Source organism: Durio zibethinus, chromosome 5 (genome assembly GCF_047325235.1).
Source record: "Durio zibethinus cultivar Kanyao isolate XHJ-2024 chromosome 5, ASM4732523v1, whole genome shotgun sequence".
Taxonomy (NCBI): domain Eukaryota; kingdom Viridiplantae; phylum Streptophyta; class Magnoliopsida; order Malvales; family Malvaceae; genus Durio; species Durio zibethinus.
Genome location: NC_143166.1, coordinates 33709989 through 33729360, shown reverse-complemented (window position 1 = coordinate 33729360; position 19372 = coordinate 33709989). Strand labels below are relative to the sequence as shown.

General features: G+C 34.7%; 2 protein-coding genes and 1 pseudogene across 2 annotated transcripts; all 3 read left to right on the top strand.

Moving 5' to 3' along the window:
* Positions 1–4119: 4119 nt before the first annotated feature.
* Positions 4120–6521, top strand: LOC111281701 (uncharacterized). Its single transcript, XM_022869355.1, has 2 exons — positions 4120–4288; positions 4453–6521. Exons 1-2 carry the CDS (start codon positions 4120–4122, stop codon positions 6519–6521), a joined length of 2238 nt encoding a protein of 745 aa, XP_022725090.1.
* A 449-nt stretch (positions 6522–6970) lies between these two features.
* LOC111281834 (auxin-responsive protein SAUR64 pseudogene) lies at positions 6971–7644 on the top strand (annotated as a pseudogene).
* A 2228-nt stretch (positions 7645–9872) lies between these two features.
* Positions 9873–19352, top strand: LOC149518939 (auxin-responsive protein SAUR67-like). The gene is made up of 2 exons (XM_089761521.1): positions 9873–10194; positions 19246–19352. Exons 1-2 carry the CDS (start codon positions 9921–9923, stop codon positions 19320–19322), a joined length of 351 nt encoding a protein of 116 aa, XP_089617647.1. The 5' UTR covers positions 9873–9920; the 3' UTR covers positions 19323–19352.
* Positions 19353–19372: the final 20 nt, after the last annotated feature.

The following is a 19372-nucleotide window of genomic DNA, read 5'->3' as shown; positions in this document are numbered from 1 at the left end:
GTCCTCCTGCAAATCACCATGCAAAAATACAGTTTTAACATCAAGTTGCTCAAGCTCAAGATTCAAACTAGCTGCCAATCCCAGTACCACTCGAATAGAACTCATTTTTACAACTGGAGCAAAAATCTCATCAAAATCTATGCCTGGTTTTTGAGAAAAACCTTTTACTACCAATTGAGCTTTGTACCTCACTAGTTTGTCACCATCCTTTTTCAACTTGAACACCCATTTATTCTTTAATGGCCTCTTTCCTGTTGGAAGTTTAACAAGATCATAAGTACCATTCTTTCGCAATGACTCCATCTCTTCTTTCATTGCTTTTAACTAGTGCTCTTTATCCGGAGTAGCCTGCACATCTTGAAAGCTTTCTGGCTCCCCTTCACTGGTAACTAAAATAAAATCTGAACTTGGATACTTGGTAGATGGCCTGCGCTCTCTAGTAAATCTCCTAGGCTGAGACTCTACATCACTTGATGCCGAAGGTAGCTCCTCCTGCTCAACACTCTCAGGTAGAGAGGATTGCTCCCCCTGCTCAAAACTAATAGCATCTGGCTCATCACCAACTGTAGCTGGCTCATCCATATCCCCAAGTTCTGTTTCTGGCTCATTTTCACCATCTGTGACTCTTTCCTGTGAAATCCCTGTCGGTGTTGAAACATCACACTCAACAGTAACTCGTGTAGTCTTCTCATTTTTCTCAAGGTCTGCTATGGTTTCTTTTTCATGAAAGACCACATCTTTGCTTCTGACTGTCTTTCTCTTTACTGGATCCCATACCCTGTAGCCAAATTCCTCATCACCATATCCTACAAACACACACTGTGTAGCTTTACTGTCAAGCTTTGATTTTTGCTCTTTCGGCACATGCATGAATGCTTTACACCCAAAAATTTTCAAGTGAGAGTATGAAGCATCTTTTCCTGTCCATACTCTTTCTGGAATGTCAAAGCCCAAAGGAACTGATGGTGACCTGTTAAGTAAATAACAAGCTGTGTTGACTGCTTCACCCCAGAATGGCTTTGGTAATTTTGCCATCCTCAACATACATCTGACTTTTTCCACAATGGTGCGATTCATTCTTTCAGCTATACCATTATGCTGCGGTGTTCCAGGTTCTATCCTTTCATGCCTGATCCCATGCTTTGAGCAATACTCTTCAAAGCTTTTAGATGTGTATTCCCCACCATTATCAGTTCGAATACACTTCAAGGGTAACCCTGTCATCCTTTCAACCATGGCATGAAATTTTTGAAAATACTGCAATACCTGACTTTTATATTTCAACATATACACCCAAGTCTTACGTGAAGCATCATCAATAAAAGTAACAAAATATCTGCTACCACCTAATGACTCAACCTCAATGGGACCACATACATCAGAATAAATTAATTCCAATCTATTTTTTTTTCTCTGAGAACTTTTACGAAAAGAAACTCTATGATGCTTACCAAACAAACAATAATCACATGAATTGAGATACATACCTTTGGTCAAGGGAATGAGAGAGTGCCTTGCCAAAACCTGTAACCTTTTTTCACTCATGTGTGCCAGCCTTCTGTGCCACAAGTTTGCTGAAGCATCATTTTCAACGGTATTTACCTGGTTACCGTTCAATTGCATCCATGTCTTATACATTGTGCAGCATAGTTTTCCCCTTGCAACTACCATAGATCCTTTGAGAAGCTTCCACTGTCCATTCTTTTGTCGGCTTTCATATCCCTCCTTATCAAGGACATTAATAGCAAGCAAGTTCATTCTCATATCTGGAATGTGTCTGACATCCCTCAAAGTCAATATGCAGCCTGTACTAGTTTGTACACCAATATCACCAATCCCAACAATCTGCGACACACTCTTGTTTCCCATCTTGGTACAACTAAAGTCTTCTGCTTTGTAAGTTGTAAACAACTCTCTCTTAGGAACACAATGATATGCCGCTCCTATGTCAACTATCCACTCAATGCCGAGATCACTAACATGATTACAATCACCATGTGTACAAATCAAAGTAACTAAATCACTATATGAATTCACTGCTGCAACATTGCTATCATCTGAACTCTTGTCTTTCTCATCTTTTCGCTTTTGCTTCAAGATTTTACAGTTTCGTTTTATATGACCCGCCTTACCACAATGGAAACACTTCACTTTACCTCTAGACTTGGATCTATGTTTAGACTTACAAGTTACAATCTTTTTAACAAGCATAACTTTATTCATACATATTTTTCTCTCATACAATGCTGCCAATTTTTCTCAAACAATGTGAGCATCTGACTCCTGCATTACATGATGGAACACGCTGATATCAACCCATTTTTTGATTGTAGCCAACGTTTTTCTACCTAGCTTCTTCCAGCTTTCATCTTTCATATCCGCTGGTTTAGCCGAATCACCCAATACTGGCTCATACAAATCTTTGCAGTATAGATGATCCTCCATCATAGGCTTCCAAATTGAATAATTTGATGCTGTCAATTTTATCATGGAACCTGTATCACCCTCCATGATCTCAAACAGAATTTACTTCTATCCTGGGTTGTTTCTGTATCGATGTCTCAAAATAACTCTCGCTCTGATACCACTTGTTGCGCCTGAAGCAATAATCACAACAATACAGAAGCAATAGACAACAATCAATAATCAAATGCGCAGGAAAAATAAAGCACACCAAGATTTACGTGGAAAACCCTCCAGTGTAGAGGGAAAAAAACTACGGGCCACCAGAAAAATCTTCACTATCAAATAATAGTTATACAAAGTTTTTCTCTAGCTAAAACTAGAGCTAATCAACAACTAGAGAAACAATTGGAGAAATCTCACCAAATAAGTGACTCAACAAATACACCCTGGATTTTTTCCTAAAGAGCTTCAAACCCGATCTTCACCGTTCAGAATGTATAACTCTGAATCATAAACCTCCTAACAAGGTTCCAACTCAATCGGACCACGGATCGACTTCCGTTTAATCAACTCTCCCTTCTCTTTTTTCTCTCTCTACTTTTCCTGGCTTTTCTTCTTTCTCTGCTTGGTTGTCGACTCACACATTAAACAACCCCACCTCTTTTTTATTAAGTAGCTAGGGCTCTGTGTAAAATAAAAGATCAAGGCCCATGATCTTTATTTGGTCCAAAACCACTTACATGAAACTGGATCTCATTTTCCTAACAATAACGACTCTAATATCATTTGTGAAAATTTATTGTCCACGAATGAAAAGTAGTACTAAAACTTAGATAGGTACCCAAAGCTTTATACAAGCTCTCTCAAAATTTCACTACAAACCGAGAGTCTCTATCGGATACAATTGACACCGGTACACCATGGAGTCTCACAATCTGCTTTAACATATAACTCTGCCTGCCTCTCCAATGACATTCCCGTACGAATAACCAAGAAATGTGCAGATTTTGTCAATCTATCCATAATCACCCATATGCCGTCATTACCTTTTTATGTTCTAGGTAAACCAGATACAAAGTCCACAGTAATTCCCTCCCATTTCCATTCTGGAACAGGGAGAGTTTTCAGCAATCCCACTGACCTCCGATGTTTAGCTTTAACTTGCTGACAAGTCAAACACTTAGCAACAAATTGGGCAATCTCCCTCTTCATATTATACCACCAAAAAGTGCTTATCAAATCCCTATACATTTTTTTGCTGCCAGGATGGATAGTATAATTACTGAAATGAACTTCCTCCAAAATTTCTCTTTTCAGTTCTGAGTCATTCAGAACGTAAACTCTTTCACCGAACCTCAAAGAGCCATCATCATGAATCCTAAAATCTGGCTTTGAACCAGAATCCATCTCAAGTCTAATGTTTTGGAATGGGGGATCATTAGCTTGAGCATCTTTAATCCTTTGAATTAAGTTAGGCTGAACTCGTAAGTTAGCCAAATAAGCTCCAGAACCTCGTACTCATACATCAATATCCATTCTCTTCAATTCTTCAAAAATCTGTCTTTGATAAGTTATTATTATAGCCAAATTCCAGCGAACTTTCTACTTAAAGTATCAGCTACTTTATTTGCTTTACTAGGATGATAACTAATAGTCAAGTTATAGTTCTTCAACTGCTCTAACCATCTCCTCTGCCTCATATTCAACTCATAGATGGTGACCCAGTGCTGTGGTGTCTTGGTCGATGGCCTCCATGAAAACTTCTTCATTTGGCATTTTTTTCTATGTTTTTTCTTGGCTTCTTCTTCTTGGTTTCTGGTAAATTTTGAGGCAGAGATCAAACGAAGAAAGAGTGAAGAGAGGAAGAGGAGAGGGGATGGAAGTAAAATACAAAATTAACCCTTAAATTATTTTAATACCAGAACTGATTTGCCTTTTATATTGAAAGAACGGGATAGCTTTTATTGTATGTTTAGATGTTGACATAGATTTCTTATTATCAAGAACATTGATGATTAATTACATAAAAGTTTTTCGAAATTTCAGTTGCTTTGTCTCTCATCTACGTGGAGCTCAAGAATTCGGTCTTGAAGAAAATATTTACAGAAATTACAGCAAAATTTTGGAGTGAATGGGAGCTTCGCATTATGGTTATATTCAGCCTTATTCTCCAGCTTGTTCTAGTCATAACTGGGAATCTTCGACGAGGATACATAGGGAAAAGGTTGCCTTATGTTGCAATACTTGTATGGTTAGTGTATTTGTCAGCAGATTGGGTGGCAACTCTTGTGCTGAGCACCCTTCTTAGGGGCGATGTTAATCTGAAAAATGGCCTTATTGTATTTTGGACGCCCTTCATTTTGTGTCATCTTGGTAGCCCTCACAACATTACAGCTTATTCTGTAGAAGACAATAAGCTGTGGTTAAGACACTTTCTGGGCATGGTGTTCCAAGTTTTAGAGACAATTTACATCTACATTAGGTTTCGATCACACACTGACCTCAATGCTATGGCTGCTCCGATATTCATTGCCGGAGTTTTCAAGTATGGAGAGAGGATATGGGCTCTCAGATCTGCAAGTGAGAAGGAGCTCATAAATTCCCTCTCCCCTTCTAAAAGAGAAGCTACCAGACAGGGAAAAATGATCAGAATAGGGCTGTCAGAATCCACAATAAACCAATGTTTTGAAGGCAAAGGCAAAGTTTCTGAGCTCAACTTGCTCCGTGAAGCTTATTCATCCTTCATTGTTTTCAAGCCTCTCTTTCTTGGCCTCCCATTTGGGCTTTCCCCAAAATTTTATGATGACATGGTTTACATCAAGTCTAAATCTGCGGAACAAGCCTTCAAATTGGTCGGGACTGAACTGGGATACCTTTACGATTTGCTCTTCACCAAGATGCCCATACATCACCTTCAGTCGATAGTGAGTTTACATCTTCGTGCCTTCTGCTTTCTGTCTGCTATGTCTTCACTGATCGCTTTCTCAGCAATCGCGGATAAGAGTTTGCATTCAAAAGTCGACATTGTCGTTACATATTTGCTGTTGCTGGTAGCGATTTGTCTCGACATATATTCATTTATAATGCATGCTCTCTCTACATGGGCAATGGTCTGGTTGCCCATTCCTGAAAACAAGGTATATAAGTTGTACTCCAAGGTTGTTGCTTGGAGGATGCCTTTGGTTGAATCCAAGATGGCAATCAAATCAATGGCGCAACATGATCTAATAAATTATTACGTCAAGGCCAATGCAAATAAGTTCAACGATGCTGTTAGGATTATTGACACTGGTAATCTTCTACAGAAGCATTGGCATACCAATTGGAAGGCAGTTGATTGTGAATTGAAGCAATTCATCTATTCTCATCTGAAAAAGAAACGTTCGAAGTGGGCCAAGACGGGTTGCAGACTTGAAAATCTCGAGAAGTTGTTAAATGGGAAAGGTGAAAATTTGTTGAATACACTAGGTATTGGTAGTGAGGACTTTGAACAGGACGGAGCAGATTTTACAGAACGCATTTTTATTTGGCATTTTGCTACAGAGCTTGTTTACTACGATGATGTTAACAAATTTCGAACGGCGGATTCATTTTGCCAAATTGCCAAGTCCTTGTCTGATTACATGATGTACCTCGTAGTCGTCCGTCCATTGATGCTGCCTAAAGGGTTCAGTGAAATGATAAACAAAGTAAGCTACAACCAAGCCAAAATTCTTTTCCGAGTAGAGGACATATCCAAAAATATGAGAAAAGTAGACTATGTCAGGAAGAGATTTGCATCGGCGGTGATTGGGCTTCATAGGGATTTTCGAGTGGAAAGTAATAGCATCAACGTGACAAGTAAAGGGAGTGCGCTTGCCCAGGCATTGCAAAGTTTTGTCACTGAGCATCATTGGGATCACGAAGAGAAATGGAAATTGATTAGTAAGATGTGGATGGAGATGATGATTCATGCTGCTAGTCATTGTTCTTGGGAAGAGCATGCTCAACAATTGAGGCATGGTGGAGAGTTGATTACTCATGTTGCCCTTCTTATGGCACATCTTGGTTTAAGCACTAAGATCCGCAAAGTACCAGATGAGGAAGAGCTCAACATGCCCCCATTCTCACCTTGAACACAAAATTTAAATGAGATTGATTTTTTAAAAAAATTTATTAATGTTATTATTTAGGTCCAGTAGATGCATGATTTCCTGTATGATCTTCTGATTGAATATCCAATGAAGATTTACAAAATACCGGTATGATAGCAAGAGCTTGGGCCTATCTAGATCGCATACCGTACCAGTTCCACTTCCACCTCTGAGTTGTTGGGCCTAACAGACTCTTTCTTATGGCGGTTGTAACAAAACCATCAGATGGGGAAACTTGTAAAAATATCATAATCTGATTTAATGTTTAAATCAGGCTCACTTTTATATTCCACTTCGACAAGCCCATCTCTCAGCAATCAAACGGGCTGACATGGCCCAACTGAGGGTTCTGTCAGAAACAACTTACAGTTTTTTAGAATTGAATTTACAAGTCAGCAGAATCAAAAGCATCAACTGTGTCCTTAAGCCACATGACGGAAAAGAAGGATATCCGCCAAGGAACATGTAAAAGTATGTCCATGCAAACTTCAATTCCAATGGAAGTAAAGCTTAGAGATTCACTACAGAAAGAAAGCTACAAATTACGTTGTTTTCGCTCATTTTATATAAATTGTATCACTCCTTTTTCTTCCTGTCAGCACAAATTACCATTCCTCACTTCTGGCTCGAAGTCATAAATCCACTAGTCTCAAAGCGAGCAACATGATTAACACAAAGAAATTATCAGAAAGGCAAGAAAGTGGCAGAAGAAGGCTGCCATTGGGAGGAAAAGAATTACTTCATCAAGGTTCAGTAACACAATGGCTATTAAGAAACCATCAGGGGTCGATAAAGGCCATTTTGTTATCTACACAACAGATAAAAGCGGTTTTGTGATTCCCCTGGCGTATCTCAGCAATAGCATCTTTCTCCAACTCTTGAAGATGTCTGAAGAGGAGTTTGGTCTGTCAAGTGATGGCCTATATTGTTGCCATGTGATTCAATGTTCATAAACCATGTAGTCTTGCTCATCCAACTATGTTTAGCCAAGGATTTAGAGAAAGCTATGCTCAATTCCCTTAATACCCATCGCTGTTCATCATATAGTACTACTTTTTTCCATGAAGGACATGCAGATCAACAGGCACTTGTTTGCGGATTCTGAGTAATGTATATAATCTTGAATTTGGTAAATGATTGAATAGTTATCAAAGGTGTTTCAGTCCAAAAATGTAACTACTTATGTGAAGTGTAATATTACCATGACTTTTGATAATTAAAGTTGATGGCTCTCCCTTTGCTATACTGTTTCATGAACTGTATTACCGAATAATGAGAAATGGAACTAGAAGAATGGCTCTCCTTTTGTATGATCAAATTTTGTGTGGATTTGCAGCATAAATAGATAACAGTAAAAGCTTGTTTGTTGCTTAACTCAAGCCAAGGGAAGCCTGTTTGGTGTCTATGGGACAGTTTATCTTTGCAATGGATTCTGTACTTCACTGGCTACTCCATCCATCCATCAAGAATATGTGAAATGTGATCATTTAATTGCATGAAGAGGGAGAAAATATGTGACTGACTCCAAACCCCACATTATGACATTCATAATGGTTGGTTTGAGGTTGTTTTTGTAGTAGTGGTCAATACTAGCATATCAAAATCTCTTTAATTTATGGGTGATTATACTTATCAACTGTTGGACCATATTCACCCTACCTCACCATTATTTATTTTTAATTTCAAGCTTAATTTTCTAAGCTTTCAATTCTTTTTCCTTTTCTAAGCTTTCTAAGATTTAGTACAGATGATAAATGTTCGAGCAGGCTTGGTAAATGGAAATCAAATCGTTTCGAAACGGATTTCTAAAGAAATACCAGATTTTTGGGCGAAATTCCATGGAGCTTGCAGTACTAATTTAATCATCACGTCGGAGGTTATCCACTTTGTAGCTACTAGCTGGGCTGAGCCCACTGCCCAGGTAGAAAGACATTAGCCATCTTCTCTTTAGACAATCCACAAACACGAATTGGCCCATTATCGCGCTGATTTATCCATTGACAGGCCCAAATCTCTTCATCCATGATCCCAAATTTCAACTCAAGAAATTGACCAATGTTCTTGTAAGTCTAACGACTATATATATATATGATTTGGAAAGCCGAACTCTTCTTTTGTCCCTTTTTATTTTGGTTTTGGAGCAATGTTCAAAACCAAAATAACGACTATATATAAAGCACATGTCATAAACATGTGCTAACTTTGGGGGTTTGTTTATATTTTTTTTTGGTGTGAATCAACTTAATTTATCCAAGCAGAGGAGAAACCCAAGATTTCCAACAATCAAATCTTCTTGCTTGATAATCATCATTTTAATTTTACTCGAAAATCAAAACAGTAAATTTAGAGTTAAACCAGATTGTTATAAATAATACTTGCATTTTTTTTTTTTTATATATATTTGCGATTGCTATGGATTAAATATTGGTTACTAAAATTAAAAGTTTAATATTCTATAAATAAATACATGATTGATCATTGTATTGTATTTCTTTAACTAGTAGCAGAAAGAAGCAATTGAAATTCAGTGTACTATCCTAGGAAGAGAAATTATGATTTGTGAAGACCGTCTAACATATTGCTGTCTTTTAACCATGCTTGGTAAGTAACAGTATGATCGCAATGTAACCAACTCTGATAGGGACAGACCAAGGTAGAAGCAGAGAACATTTCAGTGCATTTTTTTTTTTTCTTGTTCTGTTGGTTTCACATGTCATTCTGTTATTCCGTATCTTCATCCAACTAATTACAATCTTACATTGAATATCCACCACAACAAAGCACATGGTCGTAGACCTTGTATAGAATCTGTCAATTAGGATGTCATCTAGGTAAAGTTCCAAATCTAGGACACCTTGTTACAGTCATCTCCAGGTTTCTTGTTTACTTAGTTTTATCCGCAGGCCTTGGATCACAAAAATACATGATTTTAACAAACCATGTGATTCCGTTAAATTTATAGAGGATATGATTCGGTTTTTCTTCTTACTGGTCAATTTACAACATCGGAATTTCATTATCTTCCAAGTTGCACTCTTGCAATTCCCCTAGTCTTAACCAGCATCGAAAGAATCACATGCAAAGTTGCAAACATAGATTCCAATAGAAGTACTTACATGCTTCAGCATTGAAATTCACAAAACATGGAATCAAGGACAGCATAGAAAGGAATTTTTTGTTACTCCTGTTTAAATAGCAGACTGATTCTAGCAATCACATACCAATAACCTCCTTGTTTACTTTGCTCTAAGATTTCCATCCACAACATATAGAGTAAGAAAGCATGATTACTATAAGAAGCTTATCATGATGTCAAGAAAGTGGCAGAAGATAGCAGCCATTGGAAGGAAAAGAATTACTTCAGCAAGAACTAATAGAAAGATGGCTGCTGCAAATCATTCAAATAAATCATCAATGGTTGATAAAGGCTGCTTTGCTATCTACATAATGGATAAGAGACGTTTAGTGATTCCCCTGGCGTTTCTCAGCAACATCATTTTCCGAGAACTCTTCAAGATGTCTGAAGAGGAGTTTGGACTGCCAACTGATGGACCTATAACATTACCATGTTTTTCAGTTATCATGAATTACATTGTCTTCCCTGTGAAAAGAGGATTAGGTGAGAGTTTGGAGACAAAAGTGCTCACTTCCATTGTAGACACCCTATTTAGTCCGGACTCAAGCCCATTGGGCTTGGTCTAACAGGATTTGGGTCTAAGCCCATTAGACCTGATTTAGGATCCACTTAGCTGGTCCGAATGGGCTTTTATTTTTATTTTCATTATTTAATATATATTTTTTTATTTTTATTTTTTTCTACTAATATTTTTATTATTTATCTGCTTTTTTTATTTATCTAATTATTATTTTTTTGTATTATCTATTAATATATTTATCTTTTTATTTTGATTAATTTTCGATTAAGATTAGGATAAAAAAATTGGAATGAATTTGGCTGTGATTTGGGAATTGACAGAGTTGGGATTGGATTCTCCAAATCCCAGAAAAAGTTGGGATTGATCAGAAACTCTTCTAATCAATCCCTATAAATAGGTGCTAGAAGAACAGAAGAAAACACACAGAAAAAAGGCAGACACAGAGAAGAAACAGAAGTTAAAAAAGGGTTTTGGTGTGTTAGAATCCCGAGCCGAGTCTCCGAGCTATTTTTTTTCCTCAAGCCGAGCCGAGCCGCTAAGCTGAGCCGTTCTCAGGTTTTTTTTTCGTTATTTATTTATTTATTATTATTATTATTATTAGATTAGATTTGTTTAATATTCTTTTATTTTTATCTTTATTTTATTTTTATTTTTATTTTACTTTTCTTTATTTTTATTTTCACTTTTTTTTTATTTTATTATTTTATTTTCTTTAAATAAAATCCAAAAAAATATTTTTGGGAAAAAGTTGAAAGTATCAATTTTTCTTGAAAATAAACTTTTCAAAAAATATTTTCAAGAAAAAGTTGAAAGTATCAATTTTCCTTAAAAATAAATTTTCAAAAAAGGTTTTTTTTAAGGAAAAGTTGAAAGTATCAATTTTTCTCGAAATTAAAATTTTTAAAATATTTTGAGAAAAAGTTGAAAGTATGAATTTTTCCTGCACAAAAGCAGTCATTTTTTTCTTCTTTCTTTTTATTTTCTTTTTAAATAATCCGACGATGGAGCCTCTGCAAGTAAAATAGTAGTTTTCTTGCATACTCTTGAGGTGAGGGGATTTTCTCAATTTTTTGCTAAAAGTATTAGAGTCAATTGAGAATAATTTTTAACAACTGATTACTTGATAAATTTTTAAGGCTTATTGGATAATATAAAATTAAGCTGGTACCATCTTTCAATGGGCGTTGTGAGGGTGCTATTACCTTCCTCACACGTAACCAAACTTTTGAACCCTGCTCTGGTTAGTAGACCTGAACCTATTCTTTTAGGGACCCTTAAATTTAGGTGTTCCCTGAAAGGATAAATTCTTTAGATGGCCAATCGTACATAGATAAAAAAGATTGGTGGCGACTCATTCAAGTCAATATCTAGCGATAGATCCTCGGATCTAGACGTTATGACAGTTTGGCGACTCCGCTGGGGACTTTGAGAGTCAGGCCAGCAAATAAATTTGTGTTATCCAAAAGCCTAATAAAATGGAACCTTTTGTATAGATTTTTTATTCATTCATTTTATTTACTTTATTAATTATGTCATTCATATGCATATGCATAATATGAGCTCTATACCCGAGCTTCGTCACTCTAGGAGAGAGTAAAGTACTTATTGCTTTCGTAAGGTTTAATAAAATGGAACCTTTTGTATAGATTTTTTATTCATTCATTTTATTTACTTTATTAATTATGTCATTCATATGCATATGCATAATATGAGCTCTATACCCGAGCTTCGTCACTCTAGGAGAGAGTAAAGTACTTATTGCTTTCGTAAGGTTTAATGCCTCCGCAGTGGTTAGCGAAATACTCCCATTCAAATTAAACCTTTTTCGCTTGTAGCCTGTAATGGGTGAGGATTAGGGTATCTTACTAGTCTGTGATGGACAATGATGTAAGGAGCAATTTGAAAACCTTTAGACTTTAACCTTGAACTACATATAGTGAACCTTAGAAGTGCCTAAACCTAAGATAGAGCCCTTTCTACCCAATGATAGGTGTACCCTGAAACTAAGACACAAGAAGAATGTTTATCTAATCATTTTGATTATATGACTTTGTGCATCATTTTCATTATCATATGTAACATTATACGTCGACATCACTTTCAATTCATCTGTGAAACTGACTATGTTGTTTGTTTGATTTTGTGCGTATGTATTATTTCCATGATCATGTTTTAAACATATCATCTTCATCCATTTCATATTAGATTTCATTCATGAAAATGTACATTTCATTCGTCCATCAACGTATCATACATAAAGTATAGTATAGCATTTTTAATCATAATTGTGGTGCTAAAGGTTCAAAGATAACTCCATCTAGCGAGAACCCTGTCCATCGATATAACACAAAAGCCAGAGCCAGACAAATGGAGCAGAAAAACTCTCACAGATTTGAAAAGTTAAAAAAAAACATAGGAAAAGATTGAGAATGAGTTAAGTAAAATTTTGGATGCTATCAACAAGTTAAATAAGGAGAAATGAGTGGAAGAGAACACAAGCCAATAAGGTCTTGTATCGCAAGAAGTGACTGACCCCCTATATCCACTTGATTTTGGTCCACCTCAAGCTTAGTCTACACAAGAGGTTCCACCACAACACTTCACATATCCTATATATCCTGGAATACCATTAGCTTTTAATCTAGGGCATTACCATAGCTATATGAATCATGTTTTTACTGAAAAGACAGTTGAACCAATTCAAATCCCTAATCTGGATGAACTGAAAGAAAAAGACAAGGGAAAGATAAAAGTGAAAACTTGAGAAAACTCTAAAATTAGTATGCTAGAACAAAGGCTATGCGCTGTGGAAGGAATTGGTTTCTATGGTTCAGTTGATGCTGCTGGACTTTGCTTAGTCCTTGATGTGGTCATTCCTCTTAAGTTCAAAGTACCAAAATTTAAAAAATATAATGGCATAAAGTGCTCAAAAACTCATATTATCATGTATTGTCGAAAGATGGCAGCCCATGCTCATGACGAAAAGCTACTAATGCATATTTTCCAAGACAGTCTTACTAATTTTATTGTTAGGTGGTATATCCAATTAGACAGAACTCACATCCGTTCCTGGAGTGACATAGCCCATGATTTTATCAGTCAATATCGACATATCATGGATTTGGCCCCTAATCGTTTGTCTTTACAAAACCTGAAGAAAAAAGCCAATGGGACTTTTAAAGAGGATGCCCAGAGGTGGAGAGATATTGCTTCTCAAGTACAACCTCCTCTGATTGAGAAAAAAACTACAGTGTTATTTGTCAGCACTTTGAAGTCTCCCTATTATGAAAAGATGATAGGAAATATAATAAAAAATTTCGCTGACATGGTGATCTCTGGAGAAATTATTGAAAGTGCCATAAAAAATGGCAAGTTGAAAGGAGGAGAAACTAAAAAGGCATCAAAAAAGAAAGAAGCTCAAGCTCAAGCTGTGAGCTTTGATAGACAACAATTCAGGGGTTATCAATCCTATCCACCCCAAGGTTACTCTCCATACTATCCTGCTGTGAATAATGCCTCATCCTACCCATACCAGCTAGTTCCACAATCACTTTATTCATCCACATACCGATCAATTTTTAGCCCTCAAGATCTTACATATAGCCTTAACATTCAAGCTCCTACAAGAGCCCAAATTTGCCTTACTAACCTAGCAAGTGGTTCACGAGAGCAACGAATTACTCGAGAGAAACCTGTATTTAATCCAATCCCCATGACTTATACAGAGTTATACCGAAAACTCTATAATAGTCATTTAATTACCTTCAGCCATGTGGAGCCGCTTAAGCCACCCTATCCTAAATGATATTATCCTACAGCCTACTACGACTACCACTATGGAATTATTAGCTATTCTACTAAAAATTACACTGCTTTAAAATATAAGGTGCAATGGTTGATCAATGATGGAATGGTAAGTTTGATCAAGAAAAAGCAACAACACCTAATGTTAGCACTCTGAGTGAAAGTCAAGAACAGAAAGGGTCCGGAGAGTCATAATGAATTGAGGGATAAGATGTCAATAGAGATTCTTCACCTGATCATATAGGGGATAATTTTGAAAAATGAAGATAAGACTGGTTGAAGTTTTTTTGTCATTTCTTTTCGAGTAATGTTAGATTTCTTTTTGCAATATGACTTCACTTGTTATCATTTTAATAAAGGCAAGTTAATGTATTTCATTACATTTTTTTTTTCTCTCGACCATTACTCCATGCTCTGTTACCTTTCATAAATTTACATTCTCATTCTCAAATTTCAGATGATGAATATTTAGACAATGATAATAATAATTTTGAGCTTTAATTTTGAGAACTCATCCATTATAATATGAGGAGATGATTTGAGCAAAAAAGTAAACTGTTACCAGAGGTGAAATAGATATGTCTTGAAGATGTGTAATCTTTTATACAGGTTCATGAGCTTTGTTCAATAGATGATGTTTAAGAAAGGTATTCACAATTAAGATAAAAAATTGTCATCTTTCTTTTACCATTCGAAAAATCATTTATTGTTACCCATTTGAGCCTATTATGATTTTTTTTTCTAAAGAACCCCAACCAAGGATCACCCTCTACACTGGGAGGTAATTTTTTTAAAATACACAAAAGGTCTCAAAGATGGAAAGAGAAAGAAAAACAAAAGATAAAATAAATGTCACATATGATTTGGGGTAAAATAATGAGAATCTTTTGTGTGAGGAAAAAGAAAAAGTAGTGAAATGATGTGGGGGCAAAATGCCAACTTACATCAAATGATCCTTTGGTCTTGAACCTTTTTAATACATGTTTTGAGCCTGTTATATCTATTTCTTTTATGACCTCTCATCTTGACCTACATTACAATCTTGAAAAGTCTATTTGGATTAAGTGTGAATGCTCAACTTGAATGATCATATGTTGGGCGAAGGTATGCTTATGATGAAACAATGAAATCATGCTACATTGCTTTAAAGTTTGATGTGTGAAAAGATATCAACAATGGGTGAAAAATGAGAAAAAAGAAAAAAAGATGATGAAAAAAGAAAAAATGAAAAAATGGAGAAAAAAATAAAGAAAATAAATGAGAAAATAAAAAAAAGATTCAAATTGAAAACCTGAAAAGGTGATTTGGGTAGAAAAATATCATGTCAAATGGTTCACATGGGTGGAAGATCAAAGACATCTGAAGATCCCTCAAAGACTGAGACAAAGTTCGCCCAGCTCAAAATGACTTCAACAGTAAATGGAATGAGTTTTTAAAAAAGAATCCTAGATTAATGTTGAGAATTATCTGGATATTCATCATTTGGACATACCATTCATCCCAATGACATGTATCCAATTTATTTCCTTTCTCATTTGTTTTGTACCAAAATAGATCTTCATTGATTATTTTTACTATAATTCACCTTGTGTTCTCTTATTGTTACATCCCTAGAATAAATCAAGAAAATGTATGAGTGCATTATATTTGTCAAGAATTGAAATGATAATGAATGAATGAATATGTGCTTAAAAGAGTCTTGCATTCATTTGAAAAAAAAATCTAAGATGATGGTGGTAACAAAATGAAAAAATGGTAGAAACCTAAAAGAGATAATTTAAAAGGATATATGATGTGACCAAATGAAGAATATGATGATGAATTGGATAATAAAATGAAGATGGGGTAAATCTTGAAAAGTGGTATAATCAAGTGATGAATATGGGAATGTATTGGTTATGGTTAAGTGATGAAAATGATATAGAGCAATAGACGAAACTGGTGTTGAGAAGCTTATGAATGATGACTAAGTGATGAGTTTACAAGGATGAATTGATCGACATGACTTGCAAGTTATGATTGAATGATGAAAATAATCAGTGAACAAAGTTTGTTTTGGAATGGTTAGGGTTGAGAAACCTATGAGTGTGACCTAGTTCAGAATGGTTAATGCTGAGACGCCTATGAGTAATGACTCAGTAATGATGGATGAAACTTGTTCTAAAATTTTTTAGTGCTGAGAAGTCTATGAATGGTGGTCAAGTGATGATCGATTGATGAAACTTGTTTCGAAGTATTGAGAAACTAAACAAGGAAGACATGCGAAATGGTAGAGTTTTGAGATCCATATCACCACAATTATTTAAAATTTTATTACATAGACATCTGCATTACATACATCATGGTGACATCGCCGCTTGAATAGTACATGCACATAATTTGATGAATTAAATTTTGTTTAAATATGCATGGCACTATGAGAATATAGGTTGTTGTATTTACATCATTAAGAAGGCATTTGCATATTTGGTCATGACATTCATTCATGCAAAATTTTGAGTCATTTGAAAAACAAATTGTGAATATTTTGATGAGAATTTTTGAGAACTCAAATGAGAATCTTTAAGTTTCAAAATGAGAATCTTTGAGGAGTGAAACCCTAAAGTTCTTCGAATGTAAATCTTCGAACTAGAATGAAGAGTTTGGAACTTTTGGATGTGAATCTCCAAAATACAAAGCTTCAACTTTTTGGATATGAATCTCTAATTTTTTTAAATGAGAACCTTTGAACTTAAATGTGAAACTCTAAGTTTTATTGCTGAGCCTTTGAACTCAAATGAGAAGCTTTGAATTTTTGGATGTGAATTTCAAGCTTGTCAAATGCGAACCTTTAAAAAGCCTTGAACTTTTGGATGTGAGCCTCCAAAATTCCAATGAGGATCTTTGATGCGAGTCTTGCAAGTTGTAAATGCAAATCTTAAGATCTTGCAAATTTGAACGAAACTGAAATTTTGATAATCAAATTTCAGTAAATTCTTACGAAGTTGAAAGGTTCTTACGAATCTAAACCTATGAATGTTGAACTCAAATTATGAATCTTTGAGTTCCCATTACAAAATTTCTTTAATCACAATCTATAACTCCTTTGGACATGATTGTCAATGAGCCATTTATTTTTCCAAAGTCACGGTGCTTCTATTTAGAGGAGCAATTTACTTTCCAAAAGTTGAGGTGCCTCTGTTTAGAGGAGCAATTTATTTTTTTAAAGTCGTAGTGTCTCTATTTAGAGGAGCAATTTACTGTTCAAAGTTGTGGTGCCTCTATTTAGAGGAACAATTTACTGTTCAAAGTTATGGTGCCTCTATTTAGAGGAGCAATTTACTTTCTAAAAGTTAAGCCTCTGATTAGGAAAGCCATTTATTTTTCAAAAGTTGTTGAGCCTCTGATTAGAGGAGCCATTTATGTTTCTCAAAGTCGTTGAGCCTCTGCTTAGAGGAGCTTTGATCAAAATTTTAACAAGCAAAAAAAAAAAAAAAACAAAACAAAACAAAAAAAAAAACAAAAACAAAAAAAAAAGTGTCAAGTTGAGTCTTGAATGGGTGTCTACGTCTTTGCACAATTTTTTGTGAAGCAAAAATTGTGTAAAGAGGGGTAGCTGTAGACACCCTATTTAGTTCAGACCTAAGCCCATTGGGCCTGATCCAATAAGATTTGGGTCTAAGCCTATTAGACCCGATTTAGGATCCAATTAGCTGGTTCGAATGGGCTTTTATTTTTATTTTCATTATTTAATATATTTTTTTTTATTTTTATTTTTTTTCTATTAATATTTTTATTATTTATCTACTTTTTTATTTATCTATTTTTTTATTTATCTAATTATTATTTTTTTGTGTTATCTATTAATATATTTATCTTTTTATTTTGATTAATTTTCGGTTAAGATTATGATAAAAAAATTGAAATGAATTTGACTGTGATTTAGGAATTGACAGAGTTGGGATTGGATTCAAAGATTGAATCCAAATCCCAGAAAGAGTTGGGATTGATCAGAAACTTTTCTGATCAATCTCTATAAATAAGTGCTAGAAGAACAGAAGAAAACACACAGAAAAAAGGCAAACACAGAGAAGAAACAGAAGTTAAAAAAGGGTTTTGGTGTGTTAGAATCTTGAGCCGAGTCTTCGAGCTGTTTTTCTTCCTCAAGCCGAGCCGAGCCGCTAAGCCGAGCCGTTCTCATGTTTTTTTATTTATTTATTTATTTATTATTATTATTAGATTAGATTTGTTTAATATTATTTTATTTTTATTTTTATTTTACTTTTCTTTATTTTTATTTTCACTTTTATTTTATTATTTTATTTTATTTTCTTTAAATAAAATCCAAAAAAAATATTTTTGGGGAAAAGTTGAAAGTATCAATTTTTCTTAAAAGTAAATTTTCAAAAAAAGTTTTTTTTTGAGGAAAAGTTGAAAGTATCAATTTTCTTCGAAATTAAAGTTTTTAAAAAAATATTTTTGGGGAAAAGTTGAAAGTATCAATTTTCCTTAAAAATAAATTTTCAAAAAAAGTTTTTTTTAGAAAAAGTTGAAAGTATCAATTTTCCTCGAAATTAAAGTTTTATAAAAAATATTTTTGGGGAAAAGTTGAAAGTATCAATTTTCCTTAAAAATAAATTTTCAAAAAAAGTTTTTGAGGAAAAGTTGAAAGTATCAATTTTACTCGAAATTAAAATTTCCAAAAATATTTTGGGGAAAAATTGAAAGTATAAATTTTTCTCAAAATTAAAATTTCTAAAAAATATTTTGAAAAAAAGTTGAAAGTTTCAATTTTTTCTGCACAAAAGCAGTCATTTTTTTTCTTCTTTCTTTTTATTTTCTTTTTAAATAATCCGACGATGGAGCTTCTGCAAGTGAAACAGTAGTTTTCTTGCATACTCTTGAGGTGAGGGAATTTTCTCAAATTTTTGCTAAAAGTATTAGAGTCAATTGAAAATAATTTCCAGCAACTAATTACTTGGTAAATTTTTAAGGCTTATTGGATAATACAAAATTAAGCTGATACCATCTTTCGATGGGCGTTGTGAGGGTGCTATAACCTTTCTCACACGTAACCGAACTCTCGAACCCTGCTCTAGTTAGTAGACCTGAACCTATTCTTTTAGGGACCCTTAAACTTAGGTGTTTCCTGAAATGATAGATTCTTTAGGTGATCAATCATACCTAGATAAAAAAAATTAGTGACGACTCTTTCAAGTTAATGTCTAGCGATAGATCATCGGATCTAGACGTTATGACATCCATTACTAGCTATCGCTGCTTATCATATACTTATTTCAATGAACAACATGCTGATCAACAGTCACTTGTTTATGGATTCTGAGTGAATCGCCTTTGAATCTTGCAAATTATTCAAAGTATCATAGTCTATTA